The 22,161-nt window shown below is 44.1% G+C and overlaps 1 protein-coding gene across 4 annotated transcripts in view; it reads left to right on the top strand.

Annotated features, from left to right (window-relative positions):
* The first annotated feature begins 3,170 nt into the window (after positions 1-3,170).
* CHRNA5 (cholinergic receptor nicotinic alpha 5 subunit) overlaps positions 3,171-22,161 on the top strand; it is a 33,734-nt gene continuing 14,743 nt past the window's right edge. Inside the window, exons 1-3 of one of the 4 annotated variants that reach the window (XM_029575268.1) lie at positions 3,171-3,438; positions 20,823-20,974; positions 21,482-21,526. In XM_029575268.1, coding sequence (XP_029431128.1) covers positions 3,351-3,438; positions 20,823-20,974; positions 21,482-21,526 — 285 coding nt within the window. In that variant the 5' untranslated portion in view covers positions 3,171-3,350. The other 3 variants (XM_029575269.1, XM_029575270.1, XM_029575271.1) reach the window with 3 other exon arrangements.

The raw sequence follows: 22,161 nt of genomic DNA, 5'->3' as shown, positions 1-22,161 counted from the left end.
TAATATGATGGTTCAAAAGGGAGATTTATATGCTAGATACATTGAGAGTAACATTTTGGGCACTGTTTGGGTGTGCATGATTATAAGCTAAAATACAAATGCTGCTTTTTGGGGGTCTGCAGGACCACCCAGCACTGCCCGGTGGGAGACCCAGGTTTGAGTGCCAGACCTAATTCCTGCTTCATGCCCGGTGAGAGACGGGCTCAAGAGGTTTGTTACTCGTGCCCGGTTCAATCACAGTTTGCCCCTCAGCCAGAGGACTGCAATGGCTGGACTAGACGTAAGGGGACGAGAGATTTAAAAATAGGGCAGCCCCACCGGGTAGCTGTGAGGGAAGAGTCATGCTTCTTCAGCCTTGTACACCCACCGCACCTTTTATGTAACTCACTTGGATAAAAGGAAGGAAGGTGTCTTTGAACGGCATGTTCGCTGCCGCCGTGCTGCTCGTGCATAGACCTAAATGTGTCTGTCTCATAAGCAATTTTCTTGAGCCATTTTGAAAATATTGTGATGACACGTCAACCCATTATAATCAGCTTCCACAGGAGGCAGAGTGTCATTCCTGTCGCAAAGCAACTGCCTGCTACCGTCTGTACTGCCAAATTTCTGGGCCCTGTTGGATTGCCTGAACTGCCTGCCAAAAGCAGACTCCGCGCTGCCATTCAGGAATTCCCTGTGCTATCTGACTTCAGCACACAGTGAAAGAGTGGCTTGCAAGTGTGTGCTGTCTAAAGGAAGTGCCAAGCACTGAGCAAAGTTAAGTGATTGGTATTGATACTAGTGGGATAGTCCCACCGACGCAGTGCATCCGGCTTCCTCTCTTCCATGCTGCCAATGAAGACTAGCACACCGGTATGGGATTATTAGCCATGGACAAAGCAGCTATGGCTAAAGGAACGCTGGGTGTTGGGGCTGATAACATCAGCAATTTTCAAAATTAGATTAAGTTACAACCATCATACAGCAACTAAGTTATCCAAGTTAAAACTAATTATTTTACTTATTTAAAAAATGTATATATTGCATACCTAATACAAAATACAATAAAAGTGGTTTATTAGAAATAACATACACCATAAAAGGCAAAGTATCCTATAATACAAACAAGACCCTACTTCTTCCACATGCTGACTGCTTTTTACATTGATAATGCCCATTCTGTTCCTGTGCTGTCATTGACCTGTTAGAGGGTTAGTATTAAGAATACAGCTCAAACCTGAGTTATGCTGGAACAAAACTGTATTGTATTGATTAACACATGTTACATCTTTTTCCTGACTATAAGAATGTATTTGCTGTAGGAGAGGCACCTTCTATTAATGGAGTTACAGAGAGAGCGCTAGAAAATGCTATTTATACCCTAAGCTATCCTAAATAAAGCTTGAGAAGGAGAGAGGAATTAGTCATTGAGCTGAATTTCCTGAAGGTATCACCTGCATGAAGAGCAGGCTTCTCCTTCCCACCAATAGCTGCAGCAATCCTGGGTGTTTTTGGGAACCTTCTCACTGGTACATATCCCAATTCACCCCAGCCAAGATTAGATATGCTTCTGTTCCTGCCATCAGGGCATGGGAAAACAGGTGGCAGTATGTGGCAGTGGCACGTATGCCAGAAGAAAAGCCCTGCATGCATCCTACTCCCCTGCTCCTAGTTCACAGGGAGGTTTTTAAAATTATAGTTTCAGCCCAGCAGTTTCCTCTCGCTCCTTTGGTCTTCCAGTTCAAACAGACCCACCTTTATTGGCCATGAGCATTCAATCACAACCTCGTGGGCTATGTCCTTTCTTTGCATAATCAGCCCTTGCTCAGCTGTTAACTGAAACGGTTTGGAGCCCCCAGACTGTAATTCTTTCGGGAACCTGGTCCACATGCACCCTAGCTTCAGCCAGTAGGTGTCACCCTTGAGCAATGGTTGGGGCTCCCTCCATGGCCAGGGTCTATAAACATTGTCTCCACGGCTTGCCCAGGGAACAAACATTGGGCCTAGGAATTAAAGCTGAGACTTCCACACAGCATTTACCGCTGACCCACCAGGCCACCCCCAAGTTATAGCAATTTATGGTGGAGACCATGAAGTCAACAGAGAGACATGCTTTCAATATTACTTTTTATTTTCTCAGACACACAGAGATAAATACAGAGCTATCACACTTTAATACAGTTCTCCTATAGGAACCACTTTTTAAAGGAACAAATATCCCACTAGTATCAATACCAATCACTTAACTAGAGTACAACCTTCAACAGAGCCAGAAACATTTCTATAAATGTTAGGGGAGAAATCATACACAGTCCCACGCCATGTATTAACTTTAAGTGTTGCTGCCTTGAGTTTAATCATTCATCAGCTCCTCAGTTTTGTGATGTTTTATACTTTGCAATAAAACAGAAACAGTCTGCAGCAATAATATAAAACAAAAGATCCCAGTTTCTTAATGATATAAATGAAAGTATTATGCTGATCTTGAACATTGGTCCACACGCCCTAGGGCAAGAAGCCAGGCTCTGCCTGTAGTATAACACTGGGAAAATAGAAACTAAAATGCAAAATCCAGGTCGAAGAGATCAGTGTTCAATTCGGGCACGTCCTTGGTGGAACAATATTTCTCACCCCAGCTTGGGAAATGTATGGAGCAGCCCTCTCCCTCCCTGGAAAAAGGGTCAGAGAAAATGGGTGGTTTTGGTCAGGCCGTTTCCCCTGCTCCTTTGCTAGATTCATGGTCTGTGAACTCAGCAGTGTAAGAGATGCATTGTTACCTAAAGAAAGCAAAAGTCCTCTCACCTATGGAATGAGCTAGAAAACTCTGGATAATCGTTGGAGAAACGGGAGCACTAGCAGCACAATAGGTCGTGCCCTGCCAGCAGACCTGAGCAGAGAGAACACTGGACGGCACCAGAGCCACTGTAACTTCCATTGTGCCCTGAGATTTAGGTTTGTGTTTACTGATTTATGATGAGTACATTACTCTGGTTAACATTTTGTCCACATAAATAAAAAGGGAAGCGTACCAAGTGCACCGCTTTTATTTCCTTGCATCTCTAGAGTGCGCTTTCAGGTTTTAGTTGGGGTTTTACATGAATGGGAATAAAAATGACAACAATTTTGTTTAGAGACCAAACCTGCGCCAGGATTTTGAACCTTGCAGCTTCCCATAGCATCCCTCCCCCCCCGCCCCGCTCTGGCTCCCCGGCAAGCCGGGTTAGCTTAAGGGCGTGCGAGGGCTGAGCTCTGGGCTCGCTCGGCGGGGATGAAGGCGAAAGCGCGCGCCTGCAAGGTGAGCGCGGGCTGGGTTTCTCCCGGGCTCCTTAGTCTCGCGGCGCAAGGCGCTGGCGGCGCGTGCCGGCTGCGGGATGGACGCGGTGCCCCCCGCTCCCAGGCTGAAGGGCTTGGTGCTGCTGCTGCTGCTCTTCTGCCTGCCGGACCTGCGGAGTGCCGACGGTAAGCGGACTTCACCATCGCAGCTGAGCCATGCACGACAGCTCCACTACATATATTTTAATATTTTGCTGTAAATAGCGTTCGTAACTTTTGGCATAGGAAAAAAAAAAAAAAAGCAGTGCTGACATGGACTTTGCGAACACGAGACCGTATTTGTTGCGCTGGTTTGGAGCGTGAGGGCTCTCAGGAGCAGGGACTCCCTTTACACCCCTGAGACATGGGGGTGTAAAGGGAGTCCCGCAGTATCATTTCTTAGTCCCCTGGAAGCCCAGCGGGAAGAAAGGAGGGTGAGGTCTGCGGCGCTGCCCGCGCCCCTCGGGCACATTTGTTTACTTGCCAGATCTTTGAAATATGGCCGCAGTCAGCTCTTGACACGATGATGCTCGTCTCGGCGCTAGGCATTCCCTGCCCATTTGGCCGCCATCAAAAACAGGGCTACCGCGGGCAGGACTGGGAGGGATTCGACTCCCTCGTAGATCTGCTATTCCGGATGGTGGAATGATTGCAAACCTGAAGTCTTCCTCCATTGTTTCATTTGGCAACAACTTTATGTATAAAAAAAATGAGTCTCCCTCCCCAGCAGTTTCCTCCCTCTCTAACTGGGCTTCCAGCTCATTCAGAATTTGTCTGTACTGGGGCTGCAATGCTCCAGATGTTTTTAAATCCCCCCAAAGCAATTGTTGCCATAAGCCACGGCCAGGCACCATGGATTACTGCCGTCTCTGGACCCTGATGCGCTCGGTCCCAGAGTCTGATCAGTAGGCACTGAGTAAGGACTGGAGCTCTCTCACCCTGGAGCACCTCTGCTGCCTCCACAGCAGCTCCAGCTCTGGCCGTCCCAAGCAGTAGGAGGTCTGAGGCTAGCCTAATGTTATCTTTTTCTAAAGTTATATATAGGAGCTCTTGCTCGTCTTGCAGGTAACTCCCACCACAATGCAAGTTAAGGAATGCCAGCTGTCTGGCAGGACCTGACAGGGATCATAGAGCCTTGTTGTAAGCAGAGTGCATGCCCTGACAGATTAAAGTAGTGCATCCCAAGTCCAAACGTCAAGAATCCCAAAAAGGTCCAGTTTATAGGGTAGAGCTAGCACCTGTAAATATTTACTGACTTTTTATTGTGAATATCCTGAAAACCAACCATGTCAGAAGGGGGTTCTCGAGGACTAAAGGAAAGCTTATAAAGACAATACTGTCTGTTTTCTGAAAATAGTATATTTTTTGCTTCCAGTGGAATATAGGACTGTATATAATAGATCTATGCCTAGGCAGCTGAGCAGTTCACCATCGCTCAACCATTTTTCAGCAGCAGTTTGTCTTAGCTGAATTAGGGTTACCAGTACATTTCATTCTTGTTCTAGCCCCTGGCATTCATGGACTTGTAATTCTGGCTTCCCTAACAGGATCATCCCTAGGAAACCAGCACCCCAAGCAAAGGTTGCTGTCGGCAGCCTCACTTCCCTCCTCTGCCCCAGTATTTACCCTCCTGGCTAGCTGCACAGCTGGTGTAGTGTTCCCCCACTTTGGGGCAGGCTGGTCTGCTGTTAGTCAATGCCGGGAGCATAGAGACACATCTGAGGGGAATGTAAGGAAAAGGACCATACAGTGCATGGCTTTCCCTCGTGTCTCAGTCCTCCCGCACCCTGGGTGGACTCTCCCTTTCTGATAGGCTTGCCTATCAAAATAAGAATCACAATTGCATGCATTCCAAGGGATGAAACCAGGTCTAGATCAACCTGTCCTAAAAGAATAGAACCAGTTGGTGACTCTGAGCTCAATTTGTTTTGGTTAGATAGAGTCTGTCATAAGACAGATATGTAGTGTATAGCATATCATTGGGTATGTTCTGTAGTAGCACACAAGAGCTGTCATTTGTAGTTATAGCTGACAAGTCTCTGATTACCAATGTTGGTAACTAAACTCCACAGTCATATTAAAATGTTGTCTTGTAATTTGTAAAGCAAGCTTGCTTACCTGAAAGCAGTGTTCTTTGAGGACAGTGGGATGAATCAGCCATAATGCATGGGTAGTCGCAAGCAGAGGGTTGCATTGCAGAGCAATTTCTTAACATACAAACATGATGGCAGAAACACCAGTAAAAAAAAACCAAACCAAAACCAAACTACCAGAACCACAGATGGAGAGAGCGGACTACTGGGTGAACAAGCTGTGCAAAACTACTTGTCCAAAGTTAACTGTTGTGAAAAATCTGCAAGGATGGTGAATATGAAAGCCGAGACTGTAGTAGACTAACTCTTCATATGATAGCGATAGCAACAAGAATCAACACTTTCCAAGTATGATATTTTAAGTCTCCCAACTCAAGAGGTTCAAAGGGAGATTTCATGAGTTGAGATAGGACCCAAGGCACTGGAGGTTTCCTGAGCAAAGACTTAGAATGCCAGAGACCTTTCATGAACTTTAGACACTAAAGGAAAGAGAGAAATCAGAGCCAGCTGAGATAGACTTCCACTGAAGAGGTGCTGAGGCCTGAGGAAAAGCTATTGAAGCAAGTCTCTCAGGCCACAGGAGAAGGGATCCACATAACATGAAGAAGCTCTTCTCTTGAAACTGTAGGATTTTCTGGTTCAGGGCTTCCTGGCAGAAACCAGCACACCCTCCACCTCTTTAGGAAGGAGTAAGGAGGAGACTGCTATGTGTTCAACATTCATGACTTGAGGGCCAGCAGTGGCAGGCTGAGATGGCAGAGCCTGCCGTCTTCCTGTGTGATGAGCATTGGAGACATCCCGAAGGGAATCCGAGACTGAACAGACAGGCGGATGAGATATGAATATCATACTTGACGTATCCGCCACTGCTATGAGGATTTCCTTCACCTTCTCCTGAAGGCCCTTCTGGACAGTCCTGGCAATGAGAGGGCTTGGTGGGTACACAGAGAGTAAACGGACGCTCCAGTCTAGCATAAAAGCATCAGGAGTGATCTGTAGCTGCTTAGATGCAGAGAGTAGTATTTTGTCCTCTGAGGCAAATAGGTTGATTATTGGTCTGCCCCAACAGTGGAACAAGTCAACTGTGACCTCTTGATCCAAGGACAGATCGTAAGAAAGAAATCTCTGAAAAGCAATAGATACATTTAAAATGAAACGAATCCTACAAAGATGGCATACGCTCTGGGAACTGATGAATAGTCAGGCCTTTTCTTTTCTGAACTTCATAAAACTGATGCATTCAGGCCAGGTGCAACCGGAGGCGCATACCACAAAGTTGCACAGAGCGGCACATACGGAGGGGCACCAGTTGGTAGCAGGAAGATTCAAGGATTGCTTGTCCTTCCCAGTCCCGGTGGGCTGGTGCAGAGGAGGAGGCAACGTAGAGGAGGCAACGTAGAGGAGGAGACAACGTAGAATCGGGGAGCGCAAGCACCTGCAGCTTCCTTCCTCCACCTCTTCACCCTGGCAGCGCCGGTCACTGAAGGCAATATCTCCCACCCAACTCCACCCCCAAGATTGGGATTTCAGTGACCACGCCCTACTGCAACTGTTGGAGGCACTGAATCCACCTAGCAGCATTTTTTTTTTTTTTTTCCATATCCAGCTACATCCTCTCCTGTGCCACTGGTGCTGGCCCACCCCACAGCAAATGCCTGAGAGTGGCAAGGGCTGCCTCAGAAAGGAGAGGGCTAATTACCTTTAAACCAGGGACCGGCCCTCGAGCCATGCAGGGCTGCCCTGATGGGGAAAAATGCAGCAATAGCAACAAAAGCTGCGGGCAATGCAGGTGAAATGGTAAGAAGAAGAATGGAGGCAGTGCTGTGGCACTATCTTGTTGTGAGATTGCATGAAGAGAGGAGGAGAATGACTGCCTGGCAGCCTGGGCAGTGTGTGTGTGTGCGTGTGCAAGAATGGCAGCCTGAGGTAGGGGTGTGTGAGAGAGAATAGCAGCCTGGGGTGTGTGTGTGTGTGTGTGTGTGTGTGTGTGTGTTTGTTTGTTTGTTTGTTTGTTTGTTTATTTATTTAGAGTTTCTTCTATACCGATAGCCATTTGCACATCGTATCGGTTTACATACAACTAATAACTTTTGGGCATGGCCCTTACAAAGAACAATCGAAAGATATGTAACAAAATATATATAAGAGATATAAATGTATTTATTAAGAACCAGGACTATATATAGGGGTATCTTAGACAGCTACAGTAACAAAAACTATATATTAATGCGAGTGATTATAATACAGGGTATCATGCTGAGGAGCATAACAATGTATACTTGCCAGGTTCTTATGGCCTGGATTGGCCACTGTTGGAAACAGGATGCTGGGCTTGATGGACCCTTGGTCTGACCCAGTATGGCATTTTCTTATGTTCTTATGTTCTTAATACAAGGTACCAAGAGATATGGCTTAATCAAAGACAGCGTTCTTAAGGCGTTCTTAATCAGTTGCCATGGGTGGGGTATGAAGCCAGGGGTGGGGAGCAGACTTCATAAAAGGGTCATATGAAGGGGTCCCGGAGCACACAAAGGAAAGAGCAAAAATAAAAGCAAGGGAGAGCTATGGAGTCATACAGGATCCTCGAGGGGATGGACCAGAAAAAGTGGGGTGAAGCATGAGCGACTAACAGGGGGTCCAGAGGATTTAGGGTAGAAAACAGAGGTCAACAACAGGTCAACTACTCGGTTGCCTGTTGTTAGGTATTCTTCGTGGAGAGGGAGGCGAATGGGGGTAGGCTTGACGGAACAACCAAGTTTTTAGTTTTTTTTTTAATTTAGGAGTTGAGGTCTCTGTGCGTAGATCAGGAGGTAGGGAATTCCATGGGGTAGGGCCAGCAAGGGAAAATGCTCTGCTCATAGTAGAGGAAAGTTTGATTGACGGTGTGCGGAGGGTTCCTAGGAGGGCAGGGCGGGTAGGTCTAGTGGAAGTGCAAGGAAGGAGTGGGGGGTTGATCCAGTTGAGGTTTTCATTTGTCAGACTTTTATGGATGAGGGAGAGAGCTTTGTAAAGTATTCGTGACGGTATTGGGAGCCAATGAAGTTCGATAAGCTTAGGTGTAATGTGGTCCCTTTTTTTGAGTTTGCGAGAATACGTACAGCGGCGTTTTGTAAGAATTGTAACAGTTTGGTATGCGTTGAAGGGAGGCCAAGGAGGAGGGCGTTACAGTAGTCTATTTTAGAAAAAATAATAGACTGAAGAACTGTGCGAAAATCAGAAAAGTGTAGTAAAGGTCTGAGATTTTTATCGTTTGTAGCTTAAAATAGCAGTCTCTTATGATAGAGTTAATAAAGGGTTTGAAAGTGGGTTGGTTATCAATGAGAACACCTAGGTTGCGAGTGTGTGAGGAGAAAGATGTCTATGCATGTGAGAGGGGGAGGTGTGTGCGAGAATGGCTGTCTGGGCTGCGTGTGTGTGTGTGAGAATGGCAGTTTGGGGTGTGTGTGTGTGTGCGCTCGTGTGAGAATGGCAGCCTGGGCATTGTGAGTGTGTGTGAGAATGGCAGCCTCGGATGTATGTGTGTGCACGTGTGAGAATGGCAGCCTGGGCTGTGTGAGTGTGTGCGAGAATGGCTGCTTGGACTGTGTGTGTGTGCGCACGTGCGAGAATGGCAGCCTGGGCAGTGTATGTTTGTATGTGAGAATGGCAGCCTGGTTTGTGTTTGTGTATGTGTGAGAATGGCAGTCTGCAAGCATGGGGAGGTGTGTGTGTGTGTGTGTGAAGAAAGTTTGTAAAAGATCATTATTGAGATTGTGTAAAGTGTTGCAGAAACATAAACGCAGTGAGTTTTGAGACTATTGTGAATTGGTGGTCTCATGAGGCGGGATTAAGATGGTAAAGTTTAGTTTTCAGCACCTCAAAAAGCTGTCCGGGAATGCATATCTTCATGAACTCCACCATCAATTCTTGCAAAGTGCGCATATTTCTGAGGTCCGGGCTTGTAGGGCTGAATAACTGATACAGGGCTATGTATGCGATGTAAAACGTCTGTGGGTAGGAGTTACTTTCTGGGCATTCTTGACTTCTCAACACTTTTGGTTCAAAGAAACGGGATGCATCTCAAAACTTTTAGGATCCAAGAGTCCAATATCCCCGGAGACTCTCCTCTTTGAACACGTTTCTCCATTGACTTTCAGGAATAAAGGAGATATTTTATTCTTTCGGAAAGCGTGCTTGATGGGGAAGAAGGCTATTCTGCTAACTGGGAGAGATGCCAGAGGGCCTTCCTTTTGGCAATGGCGTAATTTGTTGCATGACCTTTTACAAATGGACAATAGAGCATCCGTGTTATCTTTCAAGAGTCGAATTTTTCTTGCGACATGGAACCATTACCTTCAATCACTCTCTCCCAGAACAAGTTTAATGGTAAACAGAGCTACTTGATCTGTAGACTACTAGTCTTGGAGTCATCTTATTTTTTTGAAGGTTATGGGGAAGGGAGGGATTTCTGGATGTGGGTACATTGACCTGTTACATTATTTCCTTTACTTATTGGCTGTGGGGTCTAAAAGAAACCGATGCACTTCATTGCCCCTTCTGTAATTGTTTATTGCAAAATAAAAACAAATTGACCATATGTGTTCTTAATTATTGAATGTTATTCCATTCATCAATTCTTTTGGCAGTGTTCTCTTTTTATTTGTATGGATTCTTATAATTGATTTATATTTCTTGATTTTATTGTTTTGATTTATGAGGACTGATGATGTTGCTGTTTCTCCATTGCTGCATTGTATTTGGTAAGAGTCTGTCTGTGTTCCTCATGTGTGACCGAGATGGCATATTCTGCTAGCATATAGTGTCTGTGAAGGGATTTCTAGCAGCCTGGTTTGTCCTGTTTTCCTAATAGGAGATGCTTTAGGGTCTAGTGTACTATTTGTGGTGCTGCCTTTTCATAGATAGGGTTGTTCCTGTTTGAGTGCTGACAGTTAGTACTATTTTGGTATTGGAAGTTTACTATATCATTATTGTCATTCAGTTTACTTAAGGCTGTCCAAGGACCAAACCCACACCTAACACGCGTTATAAAAGGCCTAATACCACATCGGTTCCAACTGTGGTTTTTTTGCAGGTTTTTCTGGGAGGCACCACAACGGTGCATGATTTTCTGTTCAACAAAACAGTGCTGTGTACAGCCCTCCTCTGGTGTCATTTTTATGTGCTGGTAGGTGGGGCAGGAGCACCTGGTGATCACTCCTACACTAGGAATTTTGGACCTGTGGACAGTGCATGCAAATACTCTCTCATGCATATTCATTGTGGATATCCAGAAAATCTGACTGGCTGGTGGGTCCCCAGGACAGGGTTGGGAACCACTGATATATTTATTTATTTATTTATTTAACAGTTTTATATACCGAATTTCTTGTAAGAGGTTACAAATCAAAACGGTTTGCATTGTAACAGAAACAGTGCCTCAAAGAATGCAATTACATAAAACAAAGGAATACAGAACTAGGATCATGAAACTATTGAGCAAACCAGGGTATAAATCAAACTATGATCAAGGCAAGAGTTAATGGGTTCCTAGTGATAGAACTGATTTAATTCATCTGGCGTCTGATTTAAGCAAAGGCCTGCTTGAAAAGCCAGGTTTTGAGTCTTTTTTTTAAATGTGACCGGGCAGTGTTCTAGCCGGAGGTCTGGTGGAAGAGAATTCCAATGTGTTGGTCCAGAGGCTGAGATGGCTCTCTTACTTAACGAGGTTTTTAAAGGGGGGACCTGGAGTGTGTCTTTATATGCTGCTCTTACCGGCCTGGATGGTAAGTGCGGTCGGAGAGGGATCTCGAGTTCTAGTGGGGTGATGTTGTAGAGAGCTTTGTGAGTAATGGTGAGAGCTTTGTACAAGATTCTGTATTTGATCGGGAGCCAGTGGAGGTTCATCAGGATGGGAGTGATGTGGTCCCTTTTTTTAGTCCTGGTAAGAATTCTGGCTGCTGCATTTTGCAGCATCTGTAATGGTTTGATAGTAATGGCAGGAAGGCCGATCAGAAGAGAGTTACAGTTATCTACCTTTGAGAAGATGATTGCCTGGAACACAGTACGGAAGTCATGGAAGTGGAGGAGAGGTCTCAATCGTTTTAATACTTGAAGTTTGAAATAACAGTCCTTAGTCGTGTTGTTGATGAAACTTTTGAGGCTCAGTTGTTTATCCAAGATGACTCCTAAGTTTCTGACTTGGTATAGAGGTTGGCCTCTAAATGAAGGTTGGAGAAAGAGAACATGGAATGGAGGCATGTGCGAGGAAAAGGGGTGAGACTAGAAGGGGAGAAACATTGGGGTGTGGGGAAGGGGGACGTCTTGAATTAAGTATGCAGGTAGGGGGACCTGCAGAGCACTAACAGTGCCTAGGCCTGTCCAAAGCTGTCATGGTCCTACAACTATTTGAATTGATTGCCAAGCATGTTTCGGAGAGGATTAGCTTGAAAGCAAGGGGAAGATTTAAATGATGTAACAAGAAAATAAAAGCATTTCCCATGGGACCCTTGCTCAGGACTTAAATCCTGTACATGTATAATGCCATTAATAATATGAGGCTGACAGCATTTGTTGCTTGGAAATGGCTGTTGGATACGATGATTTATTGTCATCCATTAATAGAAAATCAAGTTTAAAAAATATGTATGTGTGGTAGAGACTGGCCCTGTGGCTCAGTCACACAGCAAGAAGCACCTTTGCAGGCCAATGCAATACCATGGGCTCAGGCTAGCGCACAGGTCGACGCACATCCATAACCCCTGATGCAATAAGAGGATCAGCACATCCAAACCAGTGCGTGGCTAATAGCGCTCATCACTTGTAAATGCTGTGTTGATGAAGCTATTAGCTAGTACCACCTTATGTAAAAGATAACCGTGCGCCCAACGCGCACATATTAACCCTCAAAAATTTAACAGAAAAGCAGGATCTGATTGATCTGCTTTTCTGTGGTTCCTCCCACTTAATACCGTGGCGATATTAAGTCAGAGGAATCACAGAAAGCAGCAACGTGAAAAAAAAAATTTTGAAAAATGTCTTGACGGTGGTCAGGTTAGGAAAAATGGGCCCTCATAAAATTGAGCATCAGTTTTCCTAACCCACACGCAGCCACTTCTCCTGGGCGCCTGATGCCGAGGATGCGCTAGGGGCGCACAATTTTCCCTAGCGCCTCCTTTTTAACGCAGCAGCTCACAAAAGTGGTAGCAGAGAGGATGCTGGGAGAAGTGGATGGGTGCGCATTAGGAAAGCGAGCGCCCAATCATGAGTGTCCGTCTTTTCCCACAGGGATACTGCATTGGCCTGTTGAGATTTATATAGTCCAGGCAGATTGCGATGGAGAACATCAGAAATGTGCGTGATTGTTCCCTGGGGGATGGAGCACAGTTGCTGCTACCTGAAGGATCCCTCCTGACTGAGGAACGGTAATGAGGTGGTCAAGTCTCAGGAAAGACCTTTCAGTCCTCAACCTGCTCATAGTCTGGGAAATAAAATCCCAGACTTGTAGGCCCTAATGGTGGAGGCGCACCTGGCCATTGTTGCTATTACAGAAATATGGTTCACTGATTTTCATGACTGGGATACGGCCATCCTGGCTATAACTTATTAAGGAAGGACAGAAAAGGGGGAAGAGTAGCTCTTTAGGTCAAAAACAATATCCAAGCAATTGAATTGTAAATGTCAGATAGGGAAGAAGCATTATGGGCCATCCTAAAAAACAAAAGGATGGTGCTTCCATTTTTTTTTTTACTAGTGTGGTCAACAGGCCTTCGAAAAACAGAAGTACTGGACAAAGATTTGGTCAAACACATTCAAAAGGTGGGAAAGAAGGAAGAATGTCACTTGCTGGAGATTTTAATCTGCTGGATGTCAATTGGAGTAATCTTTCTGCAGAATCTACAAGAAAGAGAGAGAGAGTGGATGCCCGTCAAGGGCCTTCTCAAACAACTGGTGGTGGAACCCATGGGGAAGGGTGTGTAGCTTGACCTAGTGCTCACTAATCAGGATAATGTGCTACTCTCCAGGGAGGTGGACACCTGAGCACCAGAGATCATCAAATAGTACGATTTGATAGAAAGAGGATAGAGAGAAGTCACACAAAGATCCAAAGCTTGAATTTCAAAAATATGAACTTTTGTCAAATGGGGAAGCACTTGGAGGAAGAACTAGAAGATTGGGAGAAAATGGGTGAGGTGGAACTACAATGGGCTAAATTAAAAGGCAACAAATCTATATGTTAGAAAAGTAAGAGGAAAAAGAAACCCATCTGGTTCTCAAAGGATGAAAAAAGAAAGGCAAAACTAACAGCATTCAGGAAGTATGTTATTAACGAGGTGATGTTATTAACGTGCCGTGGTATATAAAAAATCACTAAATAAATAAGTATAAAGGCACACAGGGAAAGAAATCAGGAAAGCAAAAGGCCAAGTGGAAGAAAGGATGGCCAAAGAAGTAAAGCGAGGTGACAAAACATTTTTCAGATATAGCAGAGAAAGAAGGAAGGCCCAAAGTGGTATAGAGAAATTGTAAGGTGACAAGGAGCACTGTGTGGAGAGAGATGAAGTAAAGGAAGAAATATTAAACAAATACTTCCGTTTGGTGTTCACTAAAGAAGCCCCTGGAGAATGATCATTCCTGGTTAACAAGACCATAGATGGGAGTAGGGTAGACGCAACTCCGTTTACAAAAAACAACGTATGGGAAGAGCTAGGAAAACTGAAAATGGACAAGTCCATGGGGCTGGATGAGGTAAATCCCAGGATACTAAGGCAGCTCAGAGATGTGCTGGCGGGTCTGCTGAAAATCCTGTTCCAAAGATCCCTGGAAATGGGAGTGGTGCCACAAGATTGGGGAAGAGTGGTTGTGGTCCTGCTTCACAAGAGTGGGAGCAGAGAGGATGCTGGAAACTGCAGGCCAGTTAGCCTCACCTCAATGGTGGAAAATTAAAGGAGACTCTGCTGAAGTAAAGGATAGTGAATTATTTAAAATCTGATGGGCTGTTGGACCCCAGGCACCGTGGATTCATCAGAGGAAGGTCCTGTCAAACAAAGCTGATTGATTTTTCTTTGATTGGGTGACTAGAGAATTGATTAAAGAATTGGATCAAGGAAGAGCACATGATATGGATGCAGCTCCATCACTGCTCTCTACATTAATGGTGGGGGTGGAAGGGGAATAGAACCAAGAGCTAAGAGAAACAGATAAGAATGAGAGAAAAAATGTGTGAGGCTTGCTGGGCAGACTGGATGGGCCATTTGGTCTTCTTCTGCCGTCATTTCTATGTTTCTATGTTTCTATATACGGTTCTGCAAAGAAGGCTCGAATAAAATGGGAAGTTTTGGAGTGGGCGCCAAGGTGATGGAGTGGTTTGCAAACTGGTTGACTGACAGGAAATAGGATGTAATGGTAACTGGAACTTACTCTGAAGAGAGATTGGTGTTGCATGCCACAGGGATCAGCATTGGGACTGATTCTGTTCAATATCATTGAGAGTGACATTGCAGAAGGGATAGAAGGTAAAGTTTGTCTATTTGCGGATGGTACTAAGATCTGCAGAGTGGACACGCCTGAAGAAATAGAGAGAATGAAAAGTGATTTAAACAAAGCTTGAAGAGTGATCAAATATTTGGCAACTGGGATTCAGTGCCAAAAAGTGCAGAGTCATGCATCCGGGGTGCAGGAATCCAAAAGAGCTGTGCATGATGGGGGTGCAAGACTGATGTGCACGGACTGGGAGTGGGATCTTGGGGAGGGGCGATCTGAAGGCAGCAAAGCAATGTGACAAGGTGATGGCTAAAGCCAGAAGAATGCTGGGCTACACAGAGAGAGGAATAACCACTAAGAAAAAGGAGGCGATAATGCCCTTGTACAGAGAGTTGGTGAGGCCTCCGTTCTGGAGTTGGTGAGGCCTCAGTTCTGGAGCCCCGTATCTCAAAAAGGATACACACAGAACTAAGGCAATCCAGAAAAGGGAGACCAAAATGGTATGGGATCTGTATCGGAAGACTTATGAGGAGAGGCTAAAGGATCTGAATATATATATATATACCCTGGAAGAGAGGAGGTGCAGGGGAGATAGGATACAGAACAAGCCTTTCTCATTGGAAAGGATGTGGTAGAACTAGAGGTCATGAAATGAAACACCAGAGGGCATCAATCAAAACCAAAATCACAAAATATTTCTTCATGGAGAGGGTAATGGATGCCTGAAATGCCCCTCCAGAAGAGGTAGTGAAGATGAAAACAGTAAACACGTTCAAAAGGCATTCCTAAAGTCTAGAGACTAGAAATGAAGAAACGGGTGCGTGGGGTAACCTGGATGGAGCAGCAGTTTCTATTCTTAACGGAAGGCATGGGGATTACTACCCTTAACCAAATAGCCTTGATGCTTTTAATGTAATTGCAACATCGCTCTCTGATAGGGGCAGGAATTGGCTTCAGAAGAAGCCAACACTGGGCCCTGACTTAAGGTCTGGAGTGCGGATATGCAGACATTAGGGAAAAGGAACAGGACTGTGTATCAAGCTAGGTAGAGAGTACATTGTACAAATCAACTTCTCTTTTACCTTTCATCGCTCCAAGTGACAGAAAATCTTTAGTGATGTCAACGTTGCTGTTCGTACCTCTGACTGTGTATGTAAAACTGCCCTCCCAAACCTAGCCTACCCCCCCAAACCCCTCTTACAGTGGTATAAATATGCCTCTGTACATATTGGTCTCTACAGAGCCACTCTCTCTCTCATATTAGTGCCCGTCGTGCTATTTAATGCATGCGTTAGGGTCTTAACACTACTGTTAAGCCGGCTATATTCAGTAGTGCAGTTTCACCATTGAATATACCTCCAAAGTTAGCTGGATAAGTTTATATGGACGTCCAACTGTAAAGTGCTACACATAGGCCCTGACATCCACCGCTTGCACATTTCTTAATTAGATTTTTAGAAACATGAATCAAATTTAGTTTAATGAAATAAGTGGTGTCTCCAATTAACTGAAGACTTTTCTTGCTAAACAGCATTCTGTGTATGTAGAGTGATTTAACGTGCATTACTGGCAGCTTGATGCTGTCTCATGTAAGCAGTGATAGATGCCATGTTATTACCGTTATAAATAACAGCAAAGCTGGGCTCCAGAGCAGACCAGATCTATAGCACACACCGAGAGCCAATAAGAAAGATAAAGGCTGCAATCTGAGGGTTGGGTTTTTTGTTTTGTTTTTTTTAAGAAAATGCTGTCAGTAAAACATTTGCTCTGGTTTGTAGGAATAGACACTCAGATACTGGGCTTATTTATTTGTTTGCTTTAATTTATTAAATTGCCTTTCCATAAAATTTCCAAAGCCGATAACAAAAACATGAAATGCATAATTCAATTTAATAGAAGAGAAAATGAAATCTAAATTGCTCATACGCAGACCCACCCGCCGACAATACAATCATGAAACAAACAAAGCAGACAGACAAGTCAGCGCAAAAACATATCTAAAAATGAAATAGAACACTACGGATTAAGAACAGTATATTTTTCTCTTTTGTAGTTCATGAAAAGGCTTCTCCCTTGATGTCTTCTCACAAGACCCTGAAAGCCATCATCCAGTGCTCTGTTTACTTTAATATATGAATCAGTTGTTGGAAACACGTCTTATCTACTTGCCAAGGACAGTAGTTTGCAGCTCACTGCCATGGTACTTGTCATGCTACTTATTGGGCTCCCATTAGGTATCATGAGGCCCAGTCAAAGAATGGAGAGAGAAAAAAAAAGCCCAGGAAGTATGGATGCAGAACCAGAGGGTAAAACGCAGAGATAAGAAGATAAGAACTTGCCATATAGAGTCAGACCAAGGGTTCATCAAGCCCAGTATTCTTTTTCTAACAATGGCCAATCAAGTAAATCGAGCTCTTAGTCGGATAGGTTATGTGAGTTAGATGGATAACTTAACCAGCTAACATAACTCCTCCCTGGAATGCCTGTTAAGTTATCCAGCTAAATTTTACCAGACAGCTGGCTAAAATACAGCTGACTAAATGTTCAAATATTCATTTAGTTGGATAACTTACGAGTTATTTCTCTCGGTGCTTCTGAATATGAACCTCTATATTTGTTATGAAAAACAACAATAATATGCAAAATTATTAAATTTATGCAAATGAACTGGAATTTGTTGCCGGAGGATGTGGTTAGTGCAGTTAGTGCAGTTAATATAGCTGTGTTTAAAAAAGGATTGGATAAGTTCTTGGAGGAGAAGTCCATTACCTGCTATTGAGTTCACTTAGAGAATAGCCACTGCCATTAGCAATGGTAACATGGAATAGACTTAGTTTTTGGGTACTTGCCAGGTTCCTATGGCCTGGATTGGCCACTGTTGGAAACAGGATGCTGGGCTTGATGGACCCTTGGTCTGACCCAGTATGGCATGTTCTTATGTTCTTAACTGAGAATTTCAGAAATATTGCTACAGCATTTTTTTAAATTCTTGCCACAATCTACTCCTGAGACCTGAGCTGCTACAGGAAACTAGAGACTTTGCATTTGACAACTCATCAAGGTAGATATTCAGTGCCACTTAGCCAGATAAGTTTCAATTGATCTGGCTTTTCGGCTAAGTGGTGGCAGCTGAATATCCAGCCATGCTCAGTGGCCACCACCTAGCCAGAAAACTACTTATCCCGCTAAGTGGTGGGTAGGATGGAGGCGAAACAGGAAGCAGCTACTTAGCTGACTAATCAGCGATATTGAGACTTATGCAGCTAACACCTGGATTCATCAAGTCGCTATGTTTTATTGTGGGAGGGGCCCCGTTATCGCACAGGGGGTGTAGCAGCAATAATGGTTCCCTCCCCCCCCCCCCCAAATATTATGGGCTGTATCACCACATTGTTTTGCCTCACAGCAAAACCACCACTAGGCAAAACATGGCATAGTCCCTTTTCGTACAATGTCTGCTCCCAAAGCACAGGGCTGCCATTGTCTTAAAGGGCCGACCACATTAAAAAAAAAAATTGTGCATGGGTCAAATCTGACTCCCCTCCCCCTCAACCCGGGGCCACCATGTAAGGCAGTTCCAACATCCAAACCCCAAAAATGTAAGTGCAAGTTCATGCGTCAATGAAGCCCATCTCCCCCTCCATGCACAATATGAAAAATTATGGGCATAAGGACCCCCATCCCCTTTTGCATATAAAACAGGGCTGGTAGGTTCTCCCCCCCCCCCCTCCAGTATCCCAACCCCTTGATTTAAAAGAAAACATTTTGTTGGTGTAGGGTAGTGCGTGCCCCCACCCCCGCACCCCACTCCCACACCTCAGTACTTAAAAAATAAGAGAGAGAGCCTAGGGTGCCCCCTAGCTCCAGGCCTGGTCAGTACCATTTTTAAAAATGGCACCGTCTTGACCTTGCCCTAGTCACATGACTCAGGCAAGGTCTGGGCACCAGACCATAGCTACTTCACATTATGCAGCCCATACTCGGACCCCTAACCTCATCCTTGCTCCCCAGCAGTCTAGCCTCTCACAGATTCACTTACTGTCAGCCAGTGTCCTCCCTTCCATTCTCCTCCAGCTGCGCCATGTCTCCTTAGCCCTGGTCAGCAGCAGAAATCAGTAGTACTCAAAAGAGCAGTATTTGCATTGCCTTCTCTCTCAGAATCTGTCCTTCTCGCAGATACTTTTGGTCTTCTCTCATGACTCCCGCATGCCCACATGTTGCTCTGGATCTGCTTTCCACCGCAGCTGCAGAATCCGTTGCAGTGCGGATTCCAGGTTATATATTTATATTTACTTTTTTATATTCCGCTTTTCGCACTTTTTTTTTCAGCACTTCAAAGCAATTACATTCAGGTACTGTAGGTATTTCCCTATTCCAGAAAGTTTACAATCTAAGGCCTGGATTCATCATTCATCGCTGAAAGGGGGGGGGGGGGCGGGGGGCCTGCGAAAGCCCGCAGCCTTCGCACCACTGCGGTGTCTTCGCTGCCGGCTTTCGCACCAAATAGTGCCACCGTGAAAGGTGGTGCTATTCAGCGCGCTATTGGCGACGATAACGTTACTAACCTTATCGCCGCCAGCGAAGACACCGCTGAGTCCGCCCCCTCGCTGCCCTGACTCGAATTAGCATACTGGACTTGATTTTATTTAGATAGAGCAGTATTTTTTTAAATTATTTGTGATTTTTCTCATTGAAAATCCTAAGGGAGTTTATAGGGGCCACTTCTCCAACATGGCTGTTTTAATCTTTCGATCAAAAGATCATCAAGGAAGGTTCAAAATATTCAATACATCAAAAAAAGGAGAACCTTGTGTAAACTGTTAATAAATTTCACAGGGCAATTCCTTCATGAAAATTTTATATAAAGTGGAAAGTGGGGGTTTCATATATTTTTATGGCAGGAACCAGCCAGGTTGTCCCGTCCTTTTATTTTAATCATCAACCACCTCCTTTTTCTCTTTTTTTAAATAAATTGCGTGAAGCACTGTGAAATTCCTACTTTGTTAAAGTGCACTTATCACGTGATATAAATTTATTTTTTTTTAAATTTAAAAACTGCCCAAAAGGCTTTTCAATATCTGTATACCGACCGCCAGAAGAGAAACTTAGCTGGATTAAGATGCAATGTTTATGCCGCTGCTTCATCAAACCCGACTTGCGCAGGTTTTGAAATAAATCCTCCTTCAGGAGTCGATGTTTTTATAGCACGAGTCCTTGAATTCGTCTGGTGAGGAGGCTTTGCTTGCCTGAATAGGAATTGCGGGAGTGACGAAGTGGAAGAAGTTTGACGATTCAAACCGGAACATCTCCTGCTATAAAAACATCGACTCCTGAAGGAGGATTTATTTTGAAACTTGCGCGAGTCGGGTTTGATGAAGCAGCGGCATAAACATTACATCTTAATCCAGCTACGTTTCTGTTCTGGCGGTCGGTATACACGTGGTAAGTGCACTTTAACAAAGTAGGAATTTCACAGTGCTTCACGCAATTTATTTAAAAAAAAGAAAAAAAGGAGGTGGAAGGAAGGTTGGTTGATGATTTTAAAATAAAAGGACGGGACAACCTGGCTGGTTCTTGCCATAAAAATATATGAAACCCCCACTTTCCACTTTATATAATTTTCATGAAGGAATTGCCCTGTGAAATTTATTAAGTTTACACGAGGTTCTCCTTTTTTTTGATTTATTGTTTTAATCTTTCTGCATAGTTGTCAGTATTTATAGACATGAGAGGATTCTTCTAGTCTGTGCTACAGGAAGATCGTCCAGCACCTTATAATGCACATTTACTTAGACACTAGGTGCCTTAAAGAAGGCAATTTCCATGCTTTATGTTCGACTTGGTGCTCCTGTATGCACTTAAAGTAGGCATGCTTCGCTCCTTGGCACCGTGACCATGGTCAGCCCTGTCAGAAAAATATAATTCTTGTAAGAGTACATTTACTTCCTCTGTAACTAACATTTTGCATTTGTCTTGCAGGCATATCTGAACCTTCTTTCATTGCCAAAAGTGAAGCTCGTTTATTTACACACTTGTTTCAAGACTACCAAAAATGGGTGCGACCAGTGGCCCACCTGAACGACACCATCCGTGTGAAGTTTGGCCTCGCCATTACGCAGCTCGTGGATGTGGTCCGTGTCCTCTTCTCTCGCTGAAAATTCTAAATGAGGCGTTGGCTTTCTAAATAATAGAGTTTATGATGTGCTGGAGATGCAATAGAGGATTCAAATATAGTCATTCTTATGACAGAAACAATTGCAAATATAACATTAACAAGATTGGTAAAGTTAGGTGATTTATAAAAGGTAACAGGAAAACAAGGAGAATTTAAAATAGAAGAAAAAGGTCAGCAGCAATTTTAGAATAAATTATGAGGGAACGTGGAAAATTAAACAGCAATGTTGCAGTATTATCCTTCATTCTAAGAGGTTAGAGAACAAGTCATGTACTTCAAAATGTTTACCTAAATGTTGATTTAAATAGATTGTTAGTACTTCAAACCTATCCTTCTGCAAATGTCCATACTATTTTATTGTAATTTTTCATAAAGTAATTTAGCAAGATTATTATCTGATTACATCAGTATGAAATTTCAGTGGGTGCTGCATTACGTAATCAATTCTATTTGTACTTTCTAGGATGAGAAAAATCAATTGATGACCACAAACGTGTGGTTGAAACAGGTATGTATGATTGAAACAGCTCCCAGTAAACGTGCTGGATGTCCAAGCTTTCACAGTATGATTGCTCTAAACCATTGGTTTTCACTTCCAGTCCTCAAGGGCCACAGACTGGCCAGGTTTTCAGGATATCCCTAATTGCTATGCATGAGATGTATTTGCATAAATCGAGGCAGTGTGCATGCAAATATGTATAGTTGTTAGGGATATTCTGAAAACCTGACCATTTGTGACTCTTGAGGACTAGACGTGAATACCACTGCTCTACACCAGTGATTTTCGGGGGCGGAGGGTGAAGCAGGGGGAAAGCTAGGTATGGAGGGGGCAAACCAAAATATTTGCATGCAGCATGGTCTACCCCCATAGCACAACTTCAATTCACTATAAAAACACATAAGAAACAATCTCAAGGGCTTCTATGCAATAAAGAATCCCTTAACCAGTTTCAACCACCTAATAAAACTACAATTAAAAGTATTTGACAGCATCATTCAACCAATTCTTCTATATGCAAGTGGAGTATGGGGTCTATACAGTGCTGGTGGAAGGGTGTCCAGCCGCCATGTGATGTCACGTGATCTCTCTCCCTCTCTCAAATTACAAAGACAAATGACTCCAGTTCCTCAAAGAAATACATA

Source organism: Rhinatrema bivittatum, chromosome 13 (genome assembly GCF_901001135.1).
Source record: "Rhinatrema bivittatum chromosome 13, aRhiBiv1.1, whole genome shotgun sequence".
In the NCBI taxonomy this organism is placed as follows: domain Eukaryota; kingdom Metazoa; phylum Chordata; class Amphibia; order Gymnophiona; family Rhinatrematidae; genus Rhinatrema; species Rhinatrema bivittatum.
This window is presented reverse-complemented; position numbering and strand designations above follow the sequence as displayed.